General features: G+C 38.3%; 3 protein-coding genes across 7 annotated transcripts in view; 1 reads left to right on the top strand and 2 right to left on the bottom strand.

The window, feature by feature from the left end:
- The window catches only part of LOC145906848 (coagulation factor XIII B chain-like), an 81,219-nt gene extending 69,440 nt beyond the window's left edge, over positions 1–11,779 (top strand). The window contains exons 1-11 of one of the 5 annotated variants that reach the window (XM_082994322.1): positions 3,993–4,117; positions 5,032–5,143; positions 5,747–5,877; positions 6,211–6,803; positions 7,662–7,856; positions 8,253–8,438; positions 9,084–9,278; positions 9,652–9,837; positions 10,282–10,587; positions 10,978–11,247; positions 11,398–11,779. In XM_082994322.1, coding sequence (XP_082850448.1) covers positions 6,752–6,803; positions 7,662–7,856; positions 8,253–8,438; positions 9,084–9,278; positions 9,652–9,837; positions 10,282–10,587; positions 10,978–11,247; positions 11,398–11,687 — 1,680 coding nt within the window. In that variant the 5' untranslated portion in view covers positions 3,993–4,117; positions 5,032–5,143; positions 5,747–5,877; positions 6,211–6,751 and the 3' untranslated portion in view covers positions 11,688–11,779. Of the gene's footprint in view, positions 1–3,992; positions 4,118–5,031; positions 5,144–5,743; positions 5,878–6,210; positions 6,804–7,472; positions 7,857–8,252; positions 8,439–9,083; positions 9,279–9,651; positions 9,838–10,281; positions 10,588–10,686; positions 10,757–10,977; positions 11,248–11,397 lie in introns of those variants that run through there. The other 4 variants (XM_082994321.1, XM_082994323.1, XR_014402871.1 and 1 more) reach the window with 4 other exon arrangements.
- Positions 11,780–14,523: 2,744 nt separating this feature from the next.
- On the bottom strand, positions 14,524–17,044 carry LOC145907225 (uncharacterized). The gene is made up of 6 exons (XM_082994654.1): positions 16,952–17,044; positions 16,594–16,788; positions 16,021–16,206; positions 15,661–15,966; positions 15,103–15,387; positions 14,524–14,905 (listed from the first exon to the last, which is right to left on the bottom strand). Exons 1-6 carry the CDS (start codon positions 17,001–17,003, stop codon positions 14,619–14,621), a joined length of 1,311 nt encoding a protein of 436 aa, XP_082850780.1. The 5' UTR covers positions 17,004–17,044; the 3' UTR covers positions 14,524–14,618.
- Positions 17,045–17,660: 616 nt separating this feature from the next.
- LOC145907224 (sushi, von Willebrand factor type A, EGF and pentraxin domain-containing protein 1-like) lies at positions 17,661–21,570 on the bottom strand. Its single transcript, XM_082994653.1, has 8 exons — positions 21,471–21,570; positions 20,236–20,433; positions 19,936–20,070; positions 19,505–19,699; positions 19,235–19,414; positions 18,793–18,927; positions 18,089–18,268; positions 17,661–17,689 (listed from the first exon to the last, which is right to left on the bottom strand). The coding sequence occupies exons 1-8, from the start codon at positions 21,568–21,570 to the stop codon at positions 17,661–17,663; spliced, it is 1,152 nt and encodes a 383-aa protein (XP_082850779.1).
- Positions 21,571–23,845: the final 2,275 nt, after the last annotated feature.

Raw genomic sequence — 23,845 nt, 5'->3', positions numbered from 1 at the left:
TGAGCTGATAAAGGCAATCTTGATTCTTCTTCAGCAGACATTTTGGCGAAATGCTTTAAATTTCCCAAGGGTGAAACTTAGAACAGCAAAATGGTTACAACTCTCCGGCTGTTGACGGCTGAGGACGAGGCAAATATACTTAAAATACTACTGGTGTATTTGGAGGTGGAACCAACTTCGAAATGCGTCGGATTGTCACCTCGAGAAAAAGAAAAGTTTGTTCAAGCCTACTTGATGGTATAAACTTTGCTTTCGCTTGTTTCAAACTTAAAGTAAAAATTAGTAAACCTAAACAGCTGTTTTTTTTACAAGCATTTACAAATTTACTCATAAAGAACTCGCTTTAATCCATCAGTATTAGCCTATATAATAAAGCAAGTGATTTGTGTATATTATTTTCACATTCCATAATAAAGGTAATTTTTTTTAAAGACGTAGACTACTTACGATTGTACTCAATAGAGTTGACAAAGTTACAGTATAAAATAAAGATTCGTCTAACAATGATTGTCATAGTGTTTGTCATTCAGTAGTTCAGTAGAGTTTCTTCCCACGGTATACAGAGTGGGTATTGCGTGAACGCACGCACAGACCGACGAATATCCGTATCAAACCGTATGTTAAACAATGCAGTACACAGAATCCTTCATTGTACGGATGACCAACATTATTCAATACTGTTGTAAATGAACAAACAAAAAAGTTAGGTGGAGAAAAAAAATGATTTTTGTAGCACATAAATACATTTTTTGTGGAGATGCGAAGGCAATTTTCTGGCAAAAAGTTTCAAAATAGAGATAAATGAACATTAGACTTATATATATTTGTCCATTTTAACAATTCTATTTACTTCACAATTCAAATTGTTGGCTTCATGTTTCAGCAATTTTTAATAACAACAACCTGTATAAACTTAATATCTCACCAAAGAATGACTTGTTTAAAACGGCAACAAAACTGCTCTAGCTACAATATTGAAACCCTTGTATTACTGATTGCTTTGTGGCGTGTCCAGGTACTGTCGAACCACGAGAACGCTTTAAAACTTAGAGAATTCTTAACGGTCGTCTGCCATATTTTGCAGAAAGTCGTTCCACAGGGTTTATCATGGGGTATATTCGAGACAGAATCGGATGAGCTGTGTGCGTGTGTATTTGTTTCTGACGGGGTAGAAATCATAGCTCCCGACGACCTTGGATTGGATGAAAGTACACCAGCACTGAATAAATTGGCCACGGTAAAGTTTTAAACATTCTATGTCGAAAATTTCGTTGTAGAAAAAACATTTACCATTAAGGCGCAAAGTTTTGTTTTGGGGTTGTGTCCATGGGCGTCCGCAGAGTGGGGTTGGGGAAAATAGGCGTTCGACCCTCTTGCCAGGAAAAAAAATAATGACAAATTGTTTTCATGGCGGGGAATTTGAAACACACAAAAAAAATTGCTCTCTTCTTGTTTTTTCTGCTGTCGCTCATACATGTTTTGTGTTGTAAAAATGATGATTAAGTTTTTTTGTTAAAATAACAGAAAAATTTAATCAGTCAACTCTGTCGGTTCAAATTGATCATGGCGTTGCAGCAAGATTATATTCTACTGCAAGAGAGACCAAGCAGGGGGCGATTGTTTGTGTGTGTTTAAAAGTTGGGATATGTTAATATAGTTCAGATTGTACTACTACTACTACAAGAGAGAATCTCAACCTGCCCAACCACTTCAAACAAATTTAATTGGCCAATACTGAACTGAATCAACTTTTAAATATGACAAAAATGCACAGTTTGATGAATTTATGGAAAAAGAAGTGGCACAAATTGTTTTGAATCAACGATACCGTCTTTTGGAAACTTGCATTGTTCTTCCTAAGTACCAGAGATTGGGATTCTCTACCGCATTAACAAAAAGGTATATTTCTCATAACTTACCGTTTGTTCGTTAATGTTTTTGCAAACTATTTAGTCTTAGTTGGTTTGAAGGTAAAGATGAGAGGCCCCCAAATTCAAAAATACCGCAAATGGGATTATTTTCTATTAGTGATGTCTTAGGCCGGATCCGGGTACCCGGCCAAATATTGACCAATTATCAATACCCGTACCCTGTCGGATATACTTCTTAATGTAACCGGATAGTTGGCAATGCAATTTTTGTCCTAAAAACAGACAAACATTTCGCAAATTACTCGTTTTGGGGACCCAGCTGTCATACTCGCCGACTACCGATTTTTCGGTTGTTTGTTATTAAGGTATTTCGTGATGTGTTATACCATAATTAATAAATATCCACGTTGATTTGTTCCACTCATGATAAGCTAAACTTAACATAGCATTCTGTTTAGCAATCAAACATTTTTGCCATACCGGTACAATAAACGCTTGAATTGGTGTTAACAAACTGCCGGATCCAAATTATCCGGCCCGATTTGATTAATAACTATCCGGATCCGGCCGGGCCGGATAATTTGGAACTGAGAACATCACTATTTTCCATTCATTCCATTGTTTCTTGTCATCGAAATTTCAACACCTTATTTCTGGAAGTTTTTATGTTCACTAAAGATGAATATAGTAATACAACATCATATAGTTCCAACGCAGTCATAGGTAGTATTAGGTAAGTTACAGCCATATTCTTCCCATCGCCTCATTCACCCATTGTGTTTTGCATTAGACAACAATGACTTGTTTCAACAGAAGCGAGAAAATGGCCATTGAAGACAATTGCACGATGTTGGTGCTGGTTGCAAACTCCGACAATTCAAGATCGACAGCAATAAAGTGCGGGTTTAAATTTTACGACAAAGTTTTGTACAAGGATTATGAAGATCCAGTGAGCGGTGAACGCATTTTCAAGAATATTGCAGCGTCGCACACTGGCGCTGTTCTCTGTTACAAGCAACTACCAGTGAAGCACAAACTATAATAGATTAACGTGTATTGTTGCGACCGCCTATTGACCCCCAAAACAAATTGTATCGTTCTTTGTTGTAATTTGCCGCCGTACAATAATTACAACACTGAAGGGAATGGGGAAACGACTGAGTTGGATTTAATAAGTGAAATGAAAAAAAGGGAAATTGCAAGAGAATAATATACATGTGTTGTTGTCATTTTTTGTCGCTGGCTTTCCTAAAAAAGAACCTGTAAAAAAAATAATGCAAGGTCTTTGGGGCCATTAAAACAGCCCATGTGCTTCAATTTCGAAGAAGAGATTACATTTATTCACATATACGTGTGCACTTTTCAAGCGCTGTGCCCAATTGAATAAAGGTGGTCACATAAGTCAAAGTTGGCTGGAGCATTTGTGCTTTTTATCAGATAGTTGTGAATCAACTTCTTAAGAATTGTGTTTGACAAATAGTTTGATGTACGTGTAGGCTATAGATTTTGATCGTATGTGACATAATTCATTACCAGCAGACCAAATAGTCACCCACTATATTCCACCTGTAATTGACACGAATAAGGAAAAAGGTTTGTAAACTCCTGGGGCAAACACAAGAAAATATAACACACGTTTCAACATCAGCAAGTTTTCACTGCTTGTTCACCGGCGCGTTGCGGTCACGCATGAGTGCTGTAACAAGCAGTTTTGGTTGCACACAGACATAAACTTGGTCAATACGAGCTTTGTTCTTGGCGTTTAAGTCATTGAACTACTTTCTCTCAATTGGTATAAATGCGACGTTAGTGTTGATATTTTCTGATGTAGCGAGGTAGCTTATACGGAATATGATAATGTGAATCGGGTTTAGCCTTATATGTGAAACGTGATCTAGTCCTAAAGCGTTTAGACTCTCACTGGTCTGGCAGTCGCCTGTTCAGGTTTCCAGCACCTTGCTCATTAAAATAAACACAAATCGTGGACATAAGCAGAAAAAGGCAAACTAGGCTAGTCATTAGCAAGACCAGCATTCATTTGTTTGTTAACATTTTTGCGAAATGTTTCGTATTTCCCAAGGTTGAAACTTAGAACAGCAAAATGTTGATAAGTTTTTGACTGTTTACAGCTAAGGACGAGGCAAACATACAAAATATTACTGTTGTATTTGGAGATGGAACCAACCTCGTAATGTGTCGGTTTGTCACCTCGAGAAAAAGAAAAGAATGTAAAGGCCTACCTGAAGGTAAATACATTGCTTTCGCTTACTTTAAACTTGAAATAAAAGGAATGGACCTTGTATAACACCACAATAAATAGGACACTCAAACGATTCATTTTTTGTAAAACCCAGTTACATTTTTTGTTGGTCTTGCACCCCAAATAATTTTCAGTGGGGATCAAATTCACCCAGGGGTCAAAAGTGGGTAAAACCCAAAATGACTGGGCCTTTAAAACATTCATTTTCTGTAAATCAAGTCTGAAGTTTGAGCTCAATTTTTAGTTAAATTTTCTACAGCACCAAATAACTACCTGATTTAAAACGCCCAAAACCTATTTTTGTTAAAGGTGCAATTATTGCATCTTATTGTGCAATTTGTTGTTTCGCAAAATGTCAAAAATTACCAAAAGTTTGTCAGGTTGGATACGTTTAATGGATAATGACTGAATGTCGCATACATCTGGTATCAACAATTGAACGTTTTGATCATTGCAAACGGTGCAAAACCCCAGCCGTATAACTATTAATACCGCATACAAAAGCAAAAAGACTTGTTGCAAATTCCTCCGAAACCGTCATTTCTCAGGTAATATGCCCAGTGCCATTTCTGCTGATATGTGCAAATTGTTTCTAGCTAGAATTAGGCAATGTTGTCATTCTTTGTATTCGTTGAACCATTGCAAAACAATGGAATGAAAAACAAAGCTTACGCCTTTAAAGGGTAGGTAATTGCACGAAAATAGCGCACACACAAATAGAATAGTTGCGCAGAATGCATTGCGGCACATTCCGCAAACCACGCGGCTGTGGCATGCAAGCGCAGCGTTGCTGTCGTGAATATGTAGTCAGGCGTGACCACAACAGGCTATTTCTAAGACTTTTTATTGGAAGGGATTGCGTTTTCCGACGGATTTTCTAGACTGCTATTTAAATCATAGGTCAAATTCTTCTGCGCGGTCAACTTGATTCAGTGAAGGTTTTGCAAAACAAACTTCTTTGACGGCGTGTTTCATCAGAAACTTTCCGTTATTTGCCTTTTCGTTACTACGGGTGAGTGACTTTGACATTTTACCTTTCACCATGCTTTTCGCATTGTCATCTAAGGGAGTTTGTCACGTATGCTGTGTGTTTGTCGCATCTAATTTTTAACACTAAAAATTACAAAACCAACTGTTTTTTGCGAGTTTAATACTTAAGCTTGTGTGTTTGGTGTTTACTTTTAAAATACTATTTTTATGGTTCCGACTTTCCGTCAACAATGAGTCTGACGTCACAATGCTGCAGGTCAAGATTGCCCAAAATGCATTGGTTTAGTTTAGATAGTTGTTCTCAAACCTATTGGTCGCGCCCTTCTGATGTTAATAACCAAATCGCAAAAAACATGGAAAAAATCGACGACAACTGTTTTGTCTAAACGTAAAATCTTCCCCAAAAAGCCGCGCTGCACGTGTTTTATTGAAGAACACTTGTCTAAATCAAGTTTCTGCGAATCTTTTTCTGCACCACTGTAATGTCCGGCCCATTGTTGACGCTTTCTTCAACCCATTTAAAAGTAAATTAAAGTTTCGACAATCGTTCGTTCAATCTTCGTCAAAACTGACGTTTCAAAAGATAAGAAGTATATAAATAAAGCGATGTTTTTCCCACCAGAAGTTGTGAACACGACGTGTTTATATCCATCACAAACATGGATTCATCACGCACGCACTTTGAGGTTTGGAGTTTCCCAAGCATTTCTGCCGAATCATGCACACTTTGCCCCCAAAAAGGGCACCAGGCATAAGGTTGAAACCCAAAACTTATTTTTAGATAAGGGTTGTTTTGAAGGGCTTGCTATAGGTCTGATATTTGCGTCACATTTTTTAGACTTGAAACGTAGGGTCGCGCAGCTAACCTGCTTTAGTTAAAGTGACGAACTAAAAACGCATTGCATAATTACACAAGAAAAACAATATATTACAATTCCTTATGCATTTGGAGGCTTGTGAACCATAAATTTAAAATAACCTATGAAAAACATTTATCTTTGTGCGTACAGGTTACTTATGATAAACATCCATGTAAATGCACAAACTTCCCTGTTGTGACAATGCTTTGAGTTTTGATATTGTTTTAAGGGTTTCTTACGCCAAACTGTTTGTGTTTGCTTACATCAGCCAAAGTCCTTGGAAAACCGCGAAACTTCATGCTTGCCGATACTGGCAGGGAATTTTCAAAGCTTTCATCAAACGTAGCCTTGTGAACCACAAGACTCTTGAACATCAGACAGTTTGTATCGTTGAAAACACCCACGCGGGTGTATAATTGGACATATAATACCTTTACGAAATCAAAATTAGTTTGCATTCTTTATTTCAATATATTATCTTTGTACAGTTGCACTTAACAAATTGACAAGAAGCGCATGATTTGTCACGACGGTAAGAGAAACTTACTTTCTTACGTTGCCAACACCTCGTTTAAAACGTCTGCTTCGTTAACAACACAAATAACTGTGTACACAGATTTTAGTTAAAGCCATGGGAAGAAATGCCGCTCAGGTTGCGTTTTTTCGTTAGTTTGCACCAAACTTTTTCCCTTTATGGGTTTAAAAGCGCGTGGAAGCTGTGTAAAATTTATTGGTGAAGAAATCTCGTGTGGGCGACTACGTTTGAAGCGATGTACGCTTTAGGAGCATTTGGGGCTTTGCTTTACATTTTAAAATTAAGCGGTAAGTCAGTTATACCTTTGAATTTATTAAAGTTGTTATTTTTCTATGAGGTGGACAACACAAGGCATGACAAATCCATCGCTTGGATTGCGTCAAAGCGTAAAATATTGCGCCACGCTTCACTTACATAGTTCGTTGAGTTTTTTACTGATGTTAAACACCGTAGCAATTTATGTTTTACTAATCTGTGCTTCTGGCGGAATTAACGTGACTTTTATTGTCAAACTTTTTACCTGCTGTTCTGTTAGGCTTGATCAGGGTATTGGTGTTTCACACAAACAAGCATCAAAAAGAGGAAGCCTAGCTGACGTCGGATAATAAAAAACTCGTTAATTGTGCCAGAAGGACACATTATTAACATAATAATATGCCTGGCAGTAATAGTAATATACTATAGTAACTACTTCAACAATATGGTTTCGCAAACAGCCGCGTAGTAAAAGATATTTCTGGCACGTTTCATCATTTGTGGTGTGCACCCCGACTTTATTTTATAAAGAGGCGACAACTAGTTTTTACTTACTGAAAAAAAGGCTTTTAAAGTTTTTTTTTTGCTCCTTGATTTTACGACAAATCGCTGCTGTAACCAACAGACAGCGTGAATTAAAAAAATGTTTCACTAACTTAAAATTATATTTCGCGACTTCCATTTGCAATAAATAAGTTAGGTCACCTTGTTGGAACCTAGTGTTTTCCAATCGTGATTCGTTTTTGAACTCCTGCAACGTTGCTGTCTATCACTTACATGTTTTTAGAAACGAATTAGAGCATCGGTTGCATTTTATTGGTACTGTAAGGGTTTAGCCGTGTAAATACATATGTATTCAAACTCTGTATTACTACTTACAATTTTCACAGCAAACAACCAGAAAAAATGCGATGCTCCGGCTGCACCAAATAACGCAAAGTTCGGCGTTGTTTTGCATAGCAATTATTCACTGGGAGATGAAATAAATTACCAGTGTAACCATGGATATCAGCTTACTGGTTATGGAATATTGGTTTGCACTAAAGGCCATCGGTGGAGGCAAATTGGTTGTTGTGGCCCATCCGGTAAGCTGTCAAAATTTTAAAAGCTTTATTTGCTAAGGTAGTTAACGTATGTTTTCTTTACTTACAGCTTAAGACACTTAACTTTAGTTTGGGTATTGACAATTTCCGCATTAATCGTCTTCTGTCACATTCATGTTTATTAAAATACATTGCAACAAAAACCTTACCCATTCCAACTAAATCAAAACTTAGATGTACTCAATGGCCAGTTTTCGTGTTCTTTTTAAACTTGCAACACCAACCTGCACAAAGACTATCCCACGTACAAATGCCCGGAAACAAACTACTTTTATGAAACCACACAAGCCATTTTTATTAAGGCGTTAAATTATAGCCAAACAAAGCATATAATTGATATTTAATCCTTGCTCATAATGATAAATCTTCCCATTTCAGGTATTCAGTGCAACCCTCCAAACAATACAACAAACGGGGTCTACCAGCCTGTGAAGGAGATGTACAATGTAAACGACTTAGTGAGCTATTCTTGCAACTCTGGATATGGAATAGAGGGATACTATTTCCTTACCTGCCTCCAAGATGGAGCTTGGAGTTACCCAACACCCAACTGTACAGTGCTGGGTAAAAATCGTTTTGGTTTAAAAACATGTGGTTAAGTTCAGTCTGAAATTTGCACGATATATTGATGTTGAACATCTGTAGTTTCATTTTCCGTCTGTTATGATACATCGAAAATTTATAACTCAAATTGTAATTCAAAAAAATACTTCGTCAATTCAACAATATGGTTTCACAATCAGCCGCATAGTAAAAGATATTTCTGGCACGTATCCTAATTCATGTTGAGCAGCCCGACTTTATTTCTTTTTACTTAATCCAAACCATGCTTTTAACGTTTTTTTTTGCTCTTCGATTTTATGAAAAATCGCTCCTGTAGACAACTGAAAGTCTGAAATTAAAAGTTGTTTCACGATCTTCGAATTATATTTCGCGATTTCCAATTGGTCAGCAATAAACAGGTTAGGTCACCTTGTTGAACCCAGTGTTTTCCAATCGTGATTCGTTTTTGCCTCCTGCAACGTTGCTGTCTATCACCTGCATGCTTTTAGAAACGAATTAGCGTTTCAGTCGCATTTTATTGGTACTGTAAGGGTTTGTCCGCGTAAATACATATGTTTTAAAACTCTGTACTTACCCTAACAGTTATGGCGGTTAGTTATAACATCATTTCCAATTACCATCATTAGTCACTTACAATTTTCACAGCAAACAACCAGAAACCATGTGATGCACCGGCTGCACCAAATAACGCGAAGTTCGACGTGGTTTTGCAAGGCAATTATTCACTGGGAGATGAAATAAATTACCAGTGTAACCATGGATATCAGCTTACTGGTTATGGAATATTGGTTTGCACTAAAGGACATCAGTGGAGGCAAATCGGTTATTGTGGCCCATCCGGTAAGCTGTTTATTTTAAAAGCTTTAGTTGCCAAGGTAATTACTATATGTTTTCTTTATTTATAGCTTAAGACACTTTATTTCAATTTGGGTATTGACAATTTCCGCAATAATCGTATTCTGTCACATCTTTATTAAAATACATTGCAACTAATTAATCAAAACTTAGATGTACTCAATGGCCGGTTTTGTGGCTTTTAAACTTGCAACACCAATCTGCAAGACTATCCCACAAATTCGAACGAATGCCCGGAAACAAACTACTTTTATGAAACCACACAAACCAATCATATTAAAGGCGTTAAATTACAGTCAAACAGAACATATAGGTTAAATTTTATCCTTGCTTATATTGATATGTTTTACCATTTTAGGTATTCAGTGCAACCCTCCCAACGACACAGTAAACGGAAATTTCCAACCAGTAAAGGAGATGTACAATGTAAACGACACAGTAAGCTATTCTTGCAATTCTGGATATGGAATAGAGGGATACTATTTGCTGACATGTCTCCAAAATGGAGCTTGGAGTTACCCAGCACCCAACTGTACAGTACTGGGTAAAAATCGTTTTGGTGTGGTTAAGTTTAGTCAAAAATTTGCACGATAGATTGATGGTGAACATCTGTAGTTTCATTTTCCGTCTGTTATATTACATCGAAAATTTATAACTCAAATTGTAATTCAAAGAAATGCTTCGTTACATTCCTAATTAATTTCAATGATGTTGAAACTAACGCAGTAATATTTCATGCAATGGCATGATTGGCAGGATCGCCCCACTGCGCAGGTCCTTGCTTGGCGATCACAGCTATTGTATCGCGATCATTAGGTTTGCAGGCTTGGCAGCCCAGGCATTTGCCACTTTTTGCTTACCAGTGAGGTTGATTTTTCAAATCTTGCTCCGACTTGTCAGTTAAAAGCTGATCCAGCTAGGCTGCAATGCCTGGGTTGCCAAGCCTGCAAACCTAATGTTCAAACTAACTTTTTATTGTTAATATCAGAGACCCCGCAATGTGTTAACGGCAGTTGGACGATGTACTTTTTTCCCTACATTCGATCAAGAGACGGGACTTTTGCCAACCTTAACCAATACTGCAGGAGTTATCCGGACATGTGTCCCAAGCAATTGCCCAGCGCCGTTGACATAATTTACGAGAATAATAGAATGGCGTACCATTATCGCTTGGATCGTCAGATTGTTCACGTTGATCCACAAAGAGGTCTCAGTTGTTTAAATTCTGAACAGATCGATGGTCGTGTATGCAACATACAATACGGCGTGCGATTTTGTCTTCCGATTCCAGAAGGTAAGGAATTAAATGTTTTAACTTAGCTCTTAAATATTGGCTCTAATGTGATTCAACCGGTACAAATGTTTTACGGGAACAAATTCTTTATAAAAACAGGTGTGAACTGGTACTGACAAATAAGGGAACAACCAAATACGCAGAGCCCCGGAGAGCAAAACATGTGCCGGTGCGATTGTTTGTGTTTTTAAAGATCATATAAATATTAGGCGAACACAGACTTTACAAACAAAATCCGTAAGTTTGTCGGCAAAAAAACGGTGTTCTAGGGCCTCGTTTTACTATTTCCACGCTCCCTGGTGCTCTGCAACCCTCTCTAGTGGGGCCTGTTGGTACAAATTAAGCAGTCTTCTCTAGAGACGTACATTAATTACAACTTTGAATCATCAGGCCCGCCGCCTTGTAGTCAGAAATGGACACGATTCTTAGAACAGGACAATCCAAGTGGCACTGGTGATTGGGAAGGAATGGTTTTATACTCTACCAGAGGAGCTCTTTGCCAAAACTACCCAACATCAATGGATGTCCGACTTGCTAATTCTAATGAAGATTACCGCGCGAGTGGTCGAAAGTTGAAACAAGTCGGAGCACACGCAATATGTATTAATGATTACGAAGGAAGACTTTGCCCGGACCTCAAAGTTCGATTCTGTTGTCAAGGTAACATCAAAAACGCTTTAATAGTTTGTTTTCGTATAATATACCCTTACTGTCTTGATCTTTTTTATAAATAAAGGTCGTGGAGAAGCATTCAGAGCACCGTTTCTGTACAACTGCTATACAATCATAGTATTTTGTGCCCATTTGTAGAGATCGCGTGCCCGTCAGGAAAGTGGACACAGTTCTTCAACCTCGACTCACCGGACGGAGATGGAGACTACGAAATGATTGTCGATGCAAGGACAATGTACCCGACCCAAATGTGCAGCGGAAATGTAACAGCTATTGATGCTCGGAATATTAATCTCGATGGCTGGGGTTATTCGTGGTATGCACGACCGGTCCACATGGATACGAATGTTGGGTTTTGGTGCATTAACGACGAACACCTTCATTTTTCACCGTGCCATGACTACCGTGTCCGCTTTTGTTGTGAATAATTTTTCCGAAATTCTGTACATAATAGTCGAACATTAATCCGGATCGTGTAAAGTCCTTTGTTGTTACGTATGCATATTTGAAATAAAGCGTGTTACCTAACCGCGTGCATTTTGAAGAGATAAACAAGAGTCACATTATTACGAGTTACCTGAGTTCAAGCGACAACTGCTTTTGCAAATTTACAAATCTACTCGTACAAGTGTACAAGCAAATTTCTGGTGCAAATTCAGTAGGGTTGAATGTTACCGAAAAATAATTAGGAAGCATGCCATATTTAAATGTTGCGTCGTTCTTTCGTTAAAAAAATTGAACGCTGATACTGGGGATGCGTGAAGAAAATTTGATAAACCTTTGTTCAATTTTCAAGAAAAAGGCTCTGTGAAATTGCATATGTTTTTGTCAGGTGCAACCTGGCACTAAACAAACACTTTTTACCCAGAAAAAGAAAAAAAGAAAATCAATGGGTGTGGAAAAAACCGACAGTAGTAATAAACGTGTCAGCAATACACTCAAGATTAAAAAACCTTCACAGCTGATAAAAATCCTTACAGATTTCATTTGAATCTTTATGTTGAAAATAGATATTAAAACATCAGTTTCACCAAAGATTCTGCCAAAATCTTTGAGCACCGTAAAATGTTGTGTTGAGAATGCAAGCAACAAATACATAATGTAAAGTTTTGAGGCGGGTGAGTAAAAGACGTTACGTGATGTTGCATAGCACTGTTTGTATTAAAAGCACGTGCAACTTGTATTAGTGGCTTTGCAAAACCCCTTTCTGGCTGACGTGCTCCATCGAAACTATTGTTTCCATTACTTCGGGTGCTTGAAATTCGCCGTCAGCGCATGCCTTTGGCAATTCGTAAACGTTAGTCCTATCAACAAATTTTCGGTCCATTGTTCGTAAAACGTCGAGGTATTATTGAGATACCTAAATCAGGGTTTAACTACAAAGGCAGAGTGCCTTAAAAAGCGATGGCTTCCACTTATGACCTTCCACAAACAGTCGGTAAAATGCAAGGAAAAACCATAGTGCCTTGACAAAGTTTGTTGCTGCGCTAAGTCGACCGCGCATGGGCAAGCGGGTAATTGTGCAATTATACGTTACACCTTAATTAAGGTGTTTAAGTATGTTATATACAATCTCTGCATTTTTTTAATCATAAAAGTATATTTTATTGCGATTGCTGTGTCATAGCGCACCTCTAAAGAAAATATTAAAAGTTATACATGGCGACAGGAATTTAAGAAACAGGCGCCGTTTACTTCGACGCAATGATAACTCTGTTGCTGCGCAAAAGGACCCGCCTTGATTTTTCCCGCTGTGTTTTAATGTGAAAAACAAAGTACTGTCTTCATGCACTGCACAAATCGACTCAAAAATATCATTCACTGCAATAGCGCACACGGTAATCGCTGCATTTCTGTCGTGTTGTTTGGAACTTAAGCACAGCAAAATTCAAGTTCCGCTGATTATAGGATATACATGTAGTAATATTTCATGCCCTCGCATGATTGGCAGGATTATTGTGGTAGAGATCCTTACATATATGTGATGGTTGTGCGCTTGCGCACCAGTGTACCTTGGCCACAATATACCCCGTGAAACCACTGAGCTCCCGTAGCTCAGTTGCAAGAGCGATGGGCCTGGTTAGCCCACGGTCGTGAGTTCAAGCCTGGCCGGGAGTTTCGACTTGTCAGGAAAAGTAGTTGATCTAACTTGGTTGCAATGTGATTCTGAGGATATACATGCGTTTAGGGAGCAGCATTTGTATAGTCGATCGGTTATCATGTTATTCGTTATTCCGATCGAAATAATTGATATAGTGTTGGGTTATGATTACATCATATTTGTTAGACATTTTCAGTTCAGTTTATATTTGCCATACTACGTAACTTTACCTTTTCTAATCATTTGCATAAAATAATTTTTCCGCGACCTTGTCGAGTTCGACAGCAAACAATTTTTAGATAGTTCATTAAAACAGAAATTAACGACGAAAAAATAACCGTGACTTGAAATTAATGTCGGTTTCAGGTGACTTGAAATAAATGTCGGTTTTGGGTGACTTGAAATGAATGTCGCTGATCTGGGCGGTAAATCTCATTTAGCGCTGAGGGCCAGTTAACAAATCTGTATGGATTTCGCGTGGACCCGAAAATCAATGTTTTTATTGGCATTTAATTTGTAGCGCTATACGTCCTTTATGCCACCAAAACGTCGATGTCAGACCGTGACCGCCAAATATAACGCCCGTGGTGCATATAGTGAGAATCCCAAGTGTTTAAAGGCCAACGAAGTCGGGCGATCCTTCCATATCATACCCTTTATTCATTAAACACTTCCGTGTTATAGTATAAACGCATGTCTCATTTCTTAAATTTCATTATGATGTAGTTTCTCTTTTAAATTGTCACCGAAAACCTTTAGTCATTGTGAAATTTTGCTTCCGGCAGCTAGTAGTAAGTAACGAATGCAGTAAAATCAAGAATGACTTCGCTCTACAATTTCTTAATGTATATTCCATCATTTTCAATGTTTTGCGGACATAAACATTGAGAGCAACAAGAGGAGACATGAAATTATAGCATGAACAAAGTTTAAGTAAATAATATGGTCTTACTGCATATATGCCATTTTATGTGTATAACCGTACACACCAACATTCATATTTCTTGCAGCTTTAGCCATTACGTTTTCGTATGGGACCGATGTCAGACCGTGACGGCCAATATAACGCCTGTGGTGTATATAGTGCATTATATTTATTTGGGATTTAACTTTTTCAAAAAAATGATGGCAACTGCACTGGTGTTAAAAAAAACTGCAAAAAATAACAAAACATTCAAAGTTAGCGACCAAAATTCCCTGTACATGATACTACTGTACAATTGATTGTAATGCTTTGTGCAAATTACGGCAACGAACTTTAAACACAGCAGAAGCGAACGCGGTAGTCGCGGCATTGTTCACCGTGGGGCTGTTCGGAGTTTTTGCACCAAAACCCAACATTTGTATCCATGTAGACTGGACGGTAAAATTGTGAATAACCCCATCCTCCAACCACATTTCGAGCATCAATAGCTGTTACATTTCCGCTGCACATTTGGGTCGGATGCAATCTCTTTGCATCAACAATCATTTCATAATCTCCGTCTCCTTCTGGTGAGTCGAGGTTGAAGAATGGAGTCCACGTTCCTGACGAGCAGCTGATCTCTGCAAATCACAAGACCCGTTAAGAAAAATAGCATTCAAACATTTTTTGACGCAACAGTTCACTTTTCAACACACAATACAACAAACAGATAGTATTGCTAACCAAATTATCTACTATAGTGCTAATACTGCAAAATGAATTACCGACACTCAAAAGACACTGGCATGACCGCTTTAAGAGATTTCTTTAAAATTACCTTGGCAACAGAAACGCACTTTGAAGTCCGGACAAATTCTACTTTCAAAAGATGTCACGCACGCTACGGAACCCCCCAATTGTCGCAGAATTCGGCCACTCGTACGATAATCTTCCCCGGAGCTAACAAGTCGGACATCCAATGATGTTGGATAATTTTGACAAAAGGTTTGCCCTCCACGAGAAACCATTCCTTCGTAATCGCCTGTACCACTTGGGCGATCTGAGTTGAAGTATGGGGTCCATTGCTGGCTGCAAGACGGGCCATCTAGTAATACACAACCAACTGAAAATTCAAAATCATTTGAAGGTTTAATAATAAGGCTGAATGGTTCACATGAATAGCTTTGCTTTAGTGAAGAATATCCTCCAAATAGCCTATATGTATATTCAACTAAATACAGATTTCGAAACTATCCCTGATGATATTACAGCTATAAGAGTAGGACTGTTGTGTCAACATAGAATTCATTAATCGTTGTGAAACGTAGAACCATGAATGTTTTCAGCTTTCGCGCCCAGGAAATTTTGTTGCTTCCAACTTTTGCAACATACATACCTGCGGGAATCGGAATACAGAACCGCACGGCGTAATGACGGTGACACGGTCGACCGTCGATTTGTTCTGAATTAAGACAGCTTAGACCTCTTTGTGGGTCAATGTGGACGATCTGTTTGGCCAAGCGATAATGGTAATGGATTTTGTTTTCCTCGTAAACTACGTCAACAGCGCTGGGTAATTGCTTGGGACACATGTCGGGATAAGTTGTACAATACTGGTCCAGATTGGCAGATACACCTTCTCGTTTATTCAAAAAAGGAAGAAAGTACATCGTCCAACTCCCATTAACGCACGATGGAGTCTCTAAATAAAAATGATGAATTCGCTGATGTACTTGGCAAAAATGTTTACACAAACCTAATACTGTACAGTCAGGGGCTGGGTAACTCCAAGTTCCATTTTGGAGGCAGGTAAGAAAATAGTAGCCCTCTATTCCATATCCAGAGTTGCAAGAATAGCTCACTGTGTCGTTTACATTGTACATCTCCTTCGCAGGCTGGTAGACCCCGTTTGTTGTGCTGTTGGGAGGATGGCACTGATTATCTAAAAATGGAATTCTTTTAACATCCTGAGCATTTTCCCAACATCGTAGCATTTTGTTCAGCGATTGTGCAGCCACAACGACAGACAAGCTGCACACATATTTTGTCTGGGATTTTTTTTTATCTAGGACCTTTGGCATTTCATGTTCTTCAAAATGCTTTTAAAACAAATCACTGACAGATCTTTGGGTGCAAAATGATTCTGTAGCCTATAGCTTACTCACTCATTACACTATTGGACGGACGTATTGCTTGTTCGTTCACATGCTGTTAGAGATAACGGCAGCAGTTTAACTGGACATGTTTTGTGAAGGGTTAAATATGTAGTAGGTACTTGAAAAGCATATGGTGCAGTATATATTTTAATTGTGTAGAATCGACCACTTACCAATTTGGCGGCATAAACCAACTCGTCTCCACATATTCCCTTTAACACAAACCATCTTTCCATCCCCAAAGAGTTGGTATCCAGTGTCACATTGGTAGTCTACCTCATCTCCCAACGAGTATGTGGTGTGCACAACCCCATCTAACTTTGCGTTGTCTGGTGCGATCGGGACAACACATTTCTCCTGATCGTTTGCTGTGAACATTAGAACTAGGTAATATTCATTTTTATTTAAGTCGGTCGAGGTGTTTAGCAATTGACATATTATAATTACTTGAGTTGAAACAGCGACCTTGAAACAAAACACCGACGTAACTTTCGTACAAATATGCGGATACATAAATTTAAACCTTCTTACCTTTTAATTTTAAAAGCCAAAGCAAAGCCCAAACTGACCCGGGATAATACATTGCTTTAGCGTTTTTGTAAACACTACTACTACCAAACAATAAATTGCATCCTACTTCCACGGGCTTTTTTATCAGGACATGATGCCGGGGTGGGGTAAACGAAAAAGGTAGAAGAAAACAGGGTAATTTCGTATCCAGAGTTGCCCTTATAGCTCACGGCATCATTCACATTTTACATCTCCTTCACAGACAGGTTCGTCCCTTGCATTGTTTGGGAGCTAATTTTCTGAAATTGGAGTTATTTTTGTATCCAGAGCCTCATTGTGCTTTCTTCGGTTGTGACTTTGTAGAGTTTTTCGTGTCCGGGCTTCCATTGAATTTTTGCAGAATGTGGGATAGTCTTTTTACGTTGTGGTGTTTTAAGGGTTTCTTATTATTCGTCCATTACGGTTAAAGTTTCGGGCCAAAAAGTCATATCTTCGGGAAGATATAAATGAATTTCAGAACCCGAGAAGAAAATAGCCTATAAACTATTCAAAGTGTTTGTGTGTGGGTGTGGATGTGTGTTTCTTAAAATCTGTCCTTTGGCCCCGTTTTTTTGAGATCCCGCTGATCAAAGCCACCGATCGTGATCGTGTGAAAGCGAGATAACTGTTGCGTGGCGTCATAGAAGGCGCTGTAATCGTGCTTTATGGTGGAATGGGTAGCAGTGTAAAACTAGATCATATAGTAGCTCTGCATTTCATCTGGGACACATCAAGAGGTTAAGTGTACATTCATCACGTCAATTAGTGGTTATTGAAAGATTGTCATTTCGTCCACTCCCAGCAAAAGATTAGTAATTAATTTTTTTGTTGGCAACGACAGCCGATGCCACTTTTAAACCCACTAAACTAAGATAGTTTCTTCAAAGCAAATTGAGCTTCCGCTTGCTGAAATGAAACGCGTGGCTGATTGCACTGACATCGTAGGAGAATTTCCTATACCAGACTCTTAAGCGAGTGGATAGCCACAGCGACGGACAAGCTCAACACATTTATTTGTTCTGGACTTAATTGTAATATTCGATAAATCAACTTTATTATCAATTTTTCGTGGTCATTTATGCAATTTGCGCAGTTTTTGTTGTGCAAATCTATACTCACTTGTATAGTTGTTGCAAGATGGTAACTTAACATTCCATTTTCCTGAGAAAAGACACTTCGCAGATGAGTTGCCTTGCAAAGCTTCGTTAGGTGGGCAAGTGAATGATACTGTTTGGTTCCAAGTGTATCTGTTTCTTGATGGATTGAACAGGGCGGTTGCATTACTTGGCGGTTCACATGCTGTTAAAGACAACGGACATTATCGTGGCAGGTTACAAATGCAATGCCTGAAAAACGTATGGTACAATCGGGTGTATAAAAATGACCTACTGATTTGGCGACAACGACCAACTTGTCTCCACTGGTCGCCTTTCGTGCAAACCATCTTTCCGTCACCAGTAATTTTATATCCAGTGTCACACTGGTAGTCTATTTCATCCCCCAAGGAGTAATTGGTTTGCGAATTCCCGATTAACTTCGCGTTGTTTGGTGCGATCAGTGGAAAACAATGCTTATTTCGGTTGGCTGCAAAAATCACAATCAGCCAATGGCGTTCTTTTATTGGAATGCCTACGAAAGTGTTAACTAACTTGTTGGGCAATATTAGAAAACAACCCTTAAACATGCTGCATTTAAACCAATAATTATACGTTTTTTAGTTGGTGTTGCCAAAGTTATTCACTCTGGTACAGCCAATAACTTACTTCGTAAACGACAATATCCTGCTTGTCGCCATCTTCCATTTCTCGCACAAACCATCTTACCATCTCCGATTAATTGGTAACCAACCATACAATGGTAGTCAATCTCATCACCGAGGGCGTAAATGTCATTTAAAACTTCAAATATATGAGTGTTGTTTTGCTTCAGAGGAGCTTTGCAACTTTCAGGTTGGTTTTCTGTGAAGCATTACATCCAATTTTATGACTTTCTGTTTGTTTGCGTTGTTCGTATTCGGCCACATAACCCATGACCAAGATAAACAGATGGCAGTAATCTTTAACTAACCTTTTGTTATTAAATTTCCGTGTACCAAAGTTGTCTAAACTATGTCATGATTTTTATCATGCAGAAAGACATTTTTTGGTTTGTTCACGTTTCTTTATTCCGTACTCAGTTGTAATAATCCAGAAGTCAACTTTATTTTCAATTTTCGTGGCTATTTTTACAATTTACTCAGTGTTTGTTGTTCAAATCTATTCTCACTTGTATAGTTGTTGCAAGATGGTAACTTAACATTCCATTTTCCTGAGAAAAGACACTTCGCAGATGAGTTGCCTTGCAAAGCTTCGTTAGGTGGGCAAGTGAATGATACTGTTTGGTTCCAAGTGTATCTGTTTCTTGATGGATTGAACAGGGCGGTTGCATTACTTGGCGGTTCACATGCTGTTAAAGACAACGGACATTATCGTGATAGGTTGCATATCCAATGCCTGAAAAACGTATGGTACAATCGGGTGTATAAAAATGACCTACTGATTTGGCGACAACGGCCAACTTGTCTCCACTGGTCGCCTTTCGTGCAAACCAACTTTCCGTCACCAGTAATTTTATATCCAGTGTCACACTGGTAGTCTATTTCATCTCCCAAAGTGTAATTGGTTTGCGAATTACCGCTTAACTTCGCGTTGTTTGGTGCGATCGGTGCAAAACATTGCTTATTTCGGTTGGCTGCAAAAATCACAATCAGCCAATGGCGTTCTTTTATTGGAATGCCGATGAAAGTGTTAACTAACTTGTGCAATATTGGAAACAACCCTTAAAACATGCTGCATTTAAACCAAAATTTATGCGATTTTTGGTCTGTGTTGCCAAAATTATTCACTCTAGTACAGCTAATAACTTACTTCGTAAACGACAATAACCCGCCCGACGCCATATTCCGTTTCTTGCACAAACCATCTTACCATCTCCGATTAATTGGTAACCAACCATACAATGGTGGTCAATCTCATCACCGAGGGCGTAAATGTCATTTAAAACTTCAAATATATGAGTGTTGTTTTGCTTCAGAGGAGCTTTGCAACTTTCAGGTTGGTTTTCTGTGAAGCATTTCATCCATTTTTGTAACTGTTTGTTTACTTAGGTGTTCGTATTCGGCCATATAACACATGGCCAAGATATGGTAGTAAATTCTAAAACCATTCATTTTTTGGGTTTTGTTGAAATACCACAACAATAACGCAACTTCATTGACTGCAACTAACCGTTTCGGCGACACCGACCAATTTGTCTCCACAAGTTGCCAGATATGCAAACCATCCTTCCTTCACCAGTAAGTTGATATCCCGCGTCACACTGGTAGTCTACTTCATCTCCCATTGAGTAATTGGTTTTCAAAACCTCGGTGAAATTCGCATTGTTTGGTGCGATCGGGGCAACACATTTCTCCAGCAGATGGTTTTCTGTGAAAATAACACCTGGTCAATGACTGTTTTAATATGTTGGTTGAGATGTTGACTATAATTTATCCATGCAGGCTGTTTTTTTTAAATCCTGGTTTATGTCACACACTTAACAACTTGGTGTAATTGGTTTGGCAAACTTAAATGAAAATTTATTTATTTAGCGCAAACAATATATCCAAACCAAAATTGTAATCAACTTTTTAGTGTCAACCAAGACGTAATAAATCAATTGACTTAACTGCGGCCTTTAAACCTATACTCATACATGTTATCTGCTGTTCACAAGAAACCACTTCTCCGAGCAATGCTCACATAGTCGAAGTGCAAATTAGTCATTTAGGTGCAATATATTTAGAAACAATTGAACGAAAAGTAGTTGCAAACCCACTACTCTGTAAATCAAATCTCCCACTTGTATTGTGCAAAGCAAAGTAACACGATTTTGAGGTAAACTTTATTTACCTTTTGAGTTTCTTTGGTCGCTGTCTTCATGGGAATGCTCCTGTGTGAAACAACAAAGTGTATTTCGTCTCATTGGCTGGTTGTGGAAGGTCAAAGTGCCAAACGCCAATGCTTACCACAGTGTCGTAGACTCGGTACGCACCGAAGAATAGACCGATCACACAAACAATGATCAAGGTAGCTTGCCAAATAGTAAAATATATGCAATACTTTTTCACTGGGAACGCTTTGACACTTCTTTCTGTAAATATGAAGCATGAGAGTGCAATCATACCACTTTACAACATAATAATACTTTTTTTAAATTCACCCTGGTTTCTGCAAATTTCTTTAATATTCTAACATGACAATGTAGGCAAATCATTTCAGTCTGCAGTATTGAACATCCATGTCAGTAAAACACTTGAGGCAAAAATATAAAACACTAGTTTTATTGTTACCAATATTTTACAAAACGACGTTTTTTTGACGAAGAATGGTCAGCCAAACTGCAACCGAAACTGTGGGACAACAATCTAGTTCACATTGTATTCAATTAACGAATAATTAACTTCTGATCATCTGAAACATACCTCGGTCTAAATGAACGTTAAAAGATTGCTCATGGCTGGTCCAAGAATCCGCAACTGTGCTGTATGTATTGGTCTCACTGTTTTCGTCTTGACTTTTCATCACGCGTTTAATCACTGTGGTTTTTGATGATACAGGTCGGTACAAACGGAGGTGTCAAATTCTGTTAACCTTAGCCTATAATACATAGTAATATAAACGACGTTTGTTTGTATCAAAATCACACGACTCTTAAACTGCATGCTATTGAACTAAATCAAGCATTCTGTATGTTTACGTCACGAACTTGCTCCAGTGGGGGTCATACTGGCCAACGGAATACAGAAGTCACCATTTAAATGTTGTTGAGATAATGAAGTATTTGTGGTAGCAGCGAAACCCCTTTTAAAGGTACCCACAACATTTCGTTCCTTTTTCGATTTCAATTGAATGGAAAACGCCGTTACTTTTAATGCTTTGTGTGGTTTCCTTTTATGATTGCGATCAAGGGCGAGGTAACACTCTTCCGTATAATCGTAATGCCTATCTGAAGGATTCTGCGGAGTTTTAATCTTCGCATGGCACGCCAAACAAACAATATACTCGTATGATATTAATCATCATTTTTGAAAGAAAAGATACCAGAGATGAGAGATTATCACGTGTAAAAGCGGCATCTCTTAAGATCATTTATTCCATCCTACAGTTTATCCATTTGCATAGTATTTACAATAAAGGACACGACGGTTTAAGAGGCAGTCAAACATGGACGGGGACCCTAATAAATCCGCAATGTTTTCATAAGGCGGTGCACAGTGATACATGTTGCACGATGTGGAGTGCTGCTCTCCTTTTCATATGAAATCACCCGCTTCCAGAGGTGTTCGACGCTAGAAATATCTTCGGGGATGAATAAGAAATTCTGAGCCGCAACTCGCGACGGATGGTAGAAAGAAAAGGATACAATAATCAGTAACGACTTGTTTCCATCTATTTTGGGCGCTCAATCTCCGTAAATCCGTAAACGCCTGCTACAAATTAAAACACGTCAGTTCGAAATGATATAGAGCATGTTTAGTGAAATATTTTGTGTGCCAAGTCGTGGTAACTATGTGTGACGTTTGATACACTAAAACGTCACAGCCGCTTTTATTTCAGTTTTTAAAACTCGAAGAGTCGATGTAAACGTTTGACGTGAAAACATTTCGCTTCCCAGTGTAAATAGTTATAGACTCTAGTCTGCGGAAGCAATCTCAACCAAAGTAAAAACTGTTGTTTGTCGAATGCCCGCATGTGTTTATGTAGATACATATGGATACAAGCATTGACGCAAGCAGGATTATCGGGCGGTTCTTCCATACCACGTTACACCATGCTCCCAAATAATTTAAATTATGAAAATTACTTCGCAATGCAGTGGTTTTTTTGAAGGAAAAAATGCAATTTCGCTGTAATTAAGTTACTGTGATATAAGACGAAAGTGATTGATTGTATACATTGACAAAAAATTTGCGATGTGAACGGACAATTTTTATCGCAAGTAAGTTTTGTGATCTCATCATGCGATACGGGTTGATGTCTTTGGCACAAAAAATATCAATAAATCGAGGACCCATTGACGAATATTTTAGTAAAGTATTTGTAAACTCTCGTTAAACCTATTATATGACAACGCAGTAATGTTTCTTGCAATCTCATGACTGACAGGATCGCCCCACTGCGCAAGTCTTACTTGGCGACCACAGATATCGTATCGGAATTGTAACGGTCGCTAGTTCAAACCTCACCTGGAGCTTGATATTTTAAAACGTGCCTTAACTTTTTAGGAATATGTGGCTGATCCAGCTAGGTTGCGAAGTCTGCAAACCTATTATTTGGTTATCACCATTCGCAACTCATGTTATCTTGATCCGCTATAATGCAATACCGACGGACAATGCAAAATTGTGCTTTTGGTTCAATATATAACAGGGTCTCTTACACTTGTTAAATAAAGATATTTGGAAAACTCTGTCTCTTCTGTATACGTTGTCCAACCATATCAGATTGTAAATAAAGTATACTACAAAATAAATTTTGTGATAAAAAGCGATTTGTGAAGCCCGATACGTTTTTGTGCGAAATCATATAGCGTTTGTAATTTGCAGCAAATGAAAACTAAATTCAATTCAAGTTGAACAAAACAATCATCGATTAGGCAACTAAAAGGTTGTAAACTTGGTAAACAAAAAAATTGTATTCTTAATACACTCTAAAACAGTAACATAGCCTGGTTCCATAGCCTACAAAAATCGTTTGCGTGTTGAAAATAGATGTTATTTTTATTTCGATTCCGACGATATATATAGTTCGACCTATTTCTGTCACTATATGTTCTATATCTGCCCACCTATGTTTG

This window comes from Ascidia mentula, chromosome 6 (assembly GCF_947561715.1).
Source record: "Ascidia mentula chromosome 6, kaAscMent1.1, whole genome shotgun sequence".
Classification (NCBI taxonomy): domain Eukaryota; kingdom Metazoa; phylum Chordata; class Ascidiacea; order Phlebobranchia; family Ascidiidae; genus Ascidia; species Ascidia mentula.
Note: the sequence above shows the minus strand (reverse complement) of the source record. Positions and strands in the feature narration are given on the sequence as shown.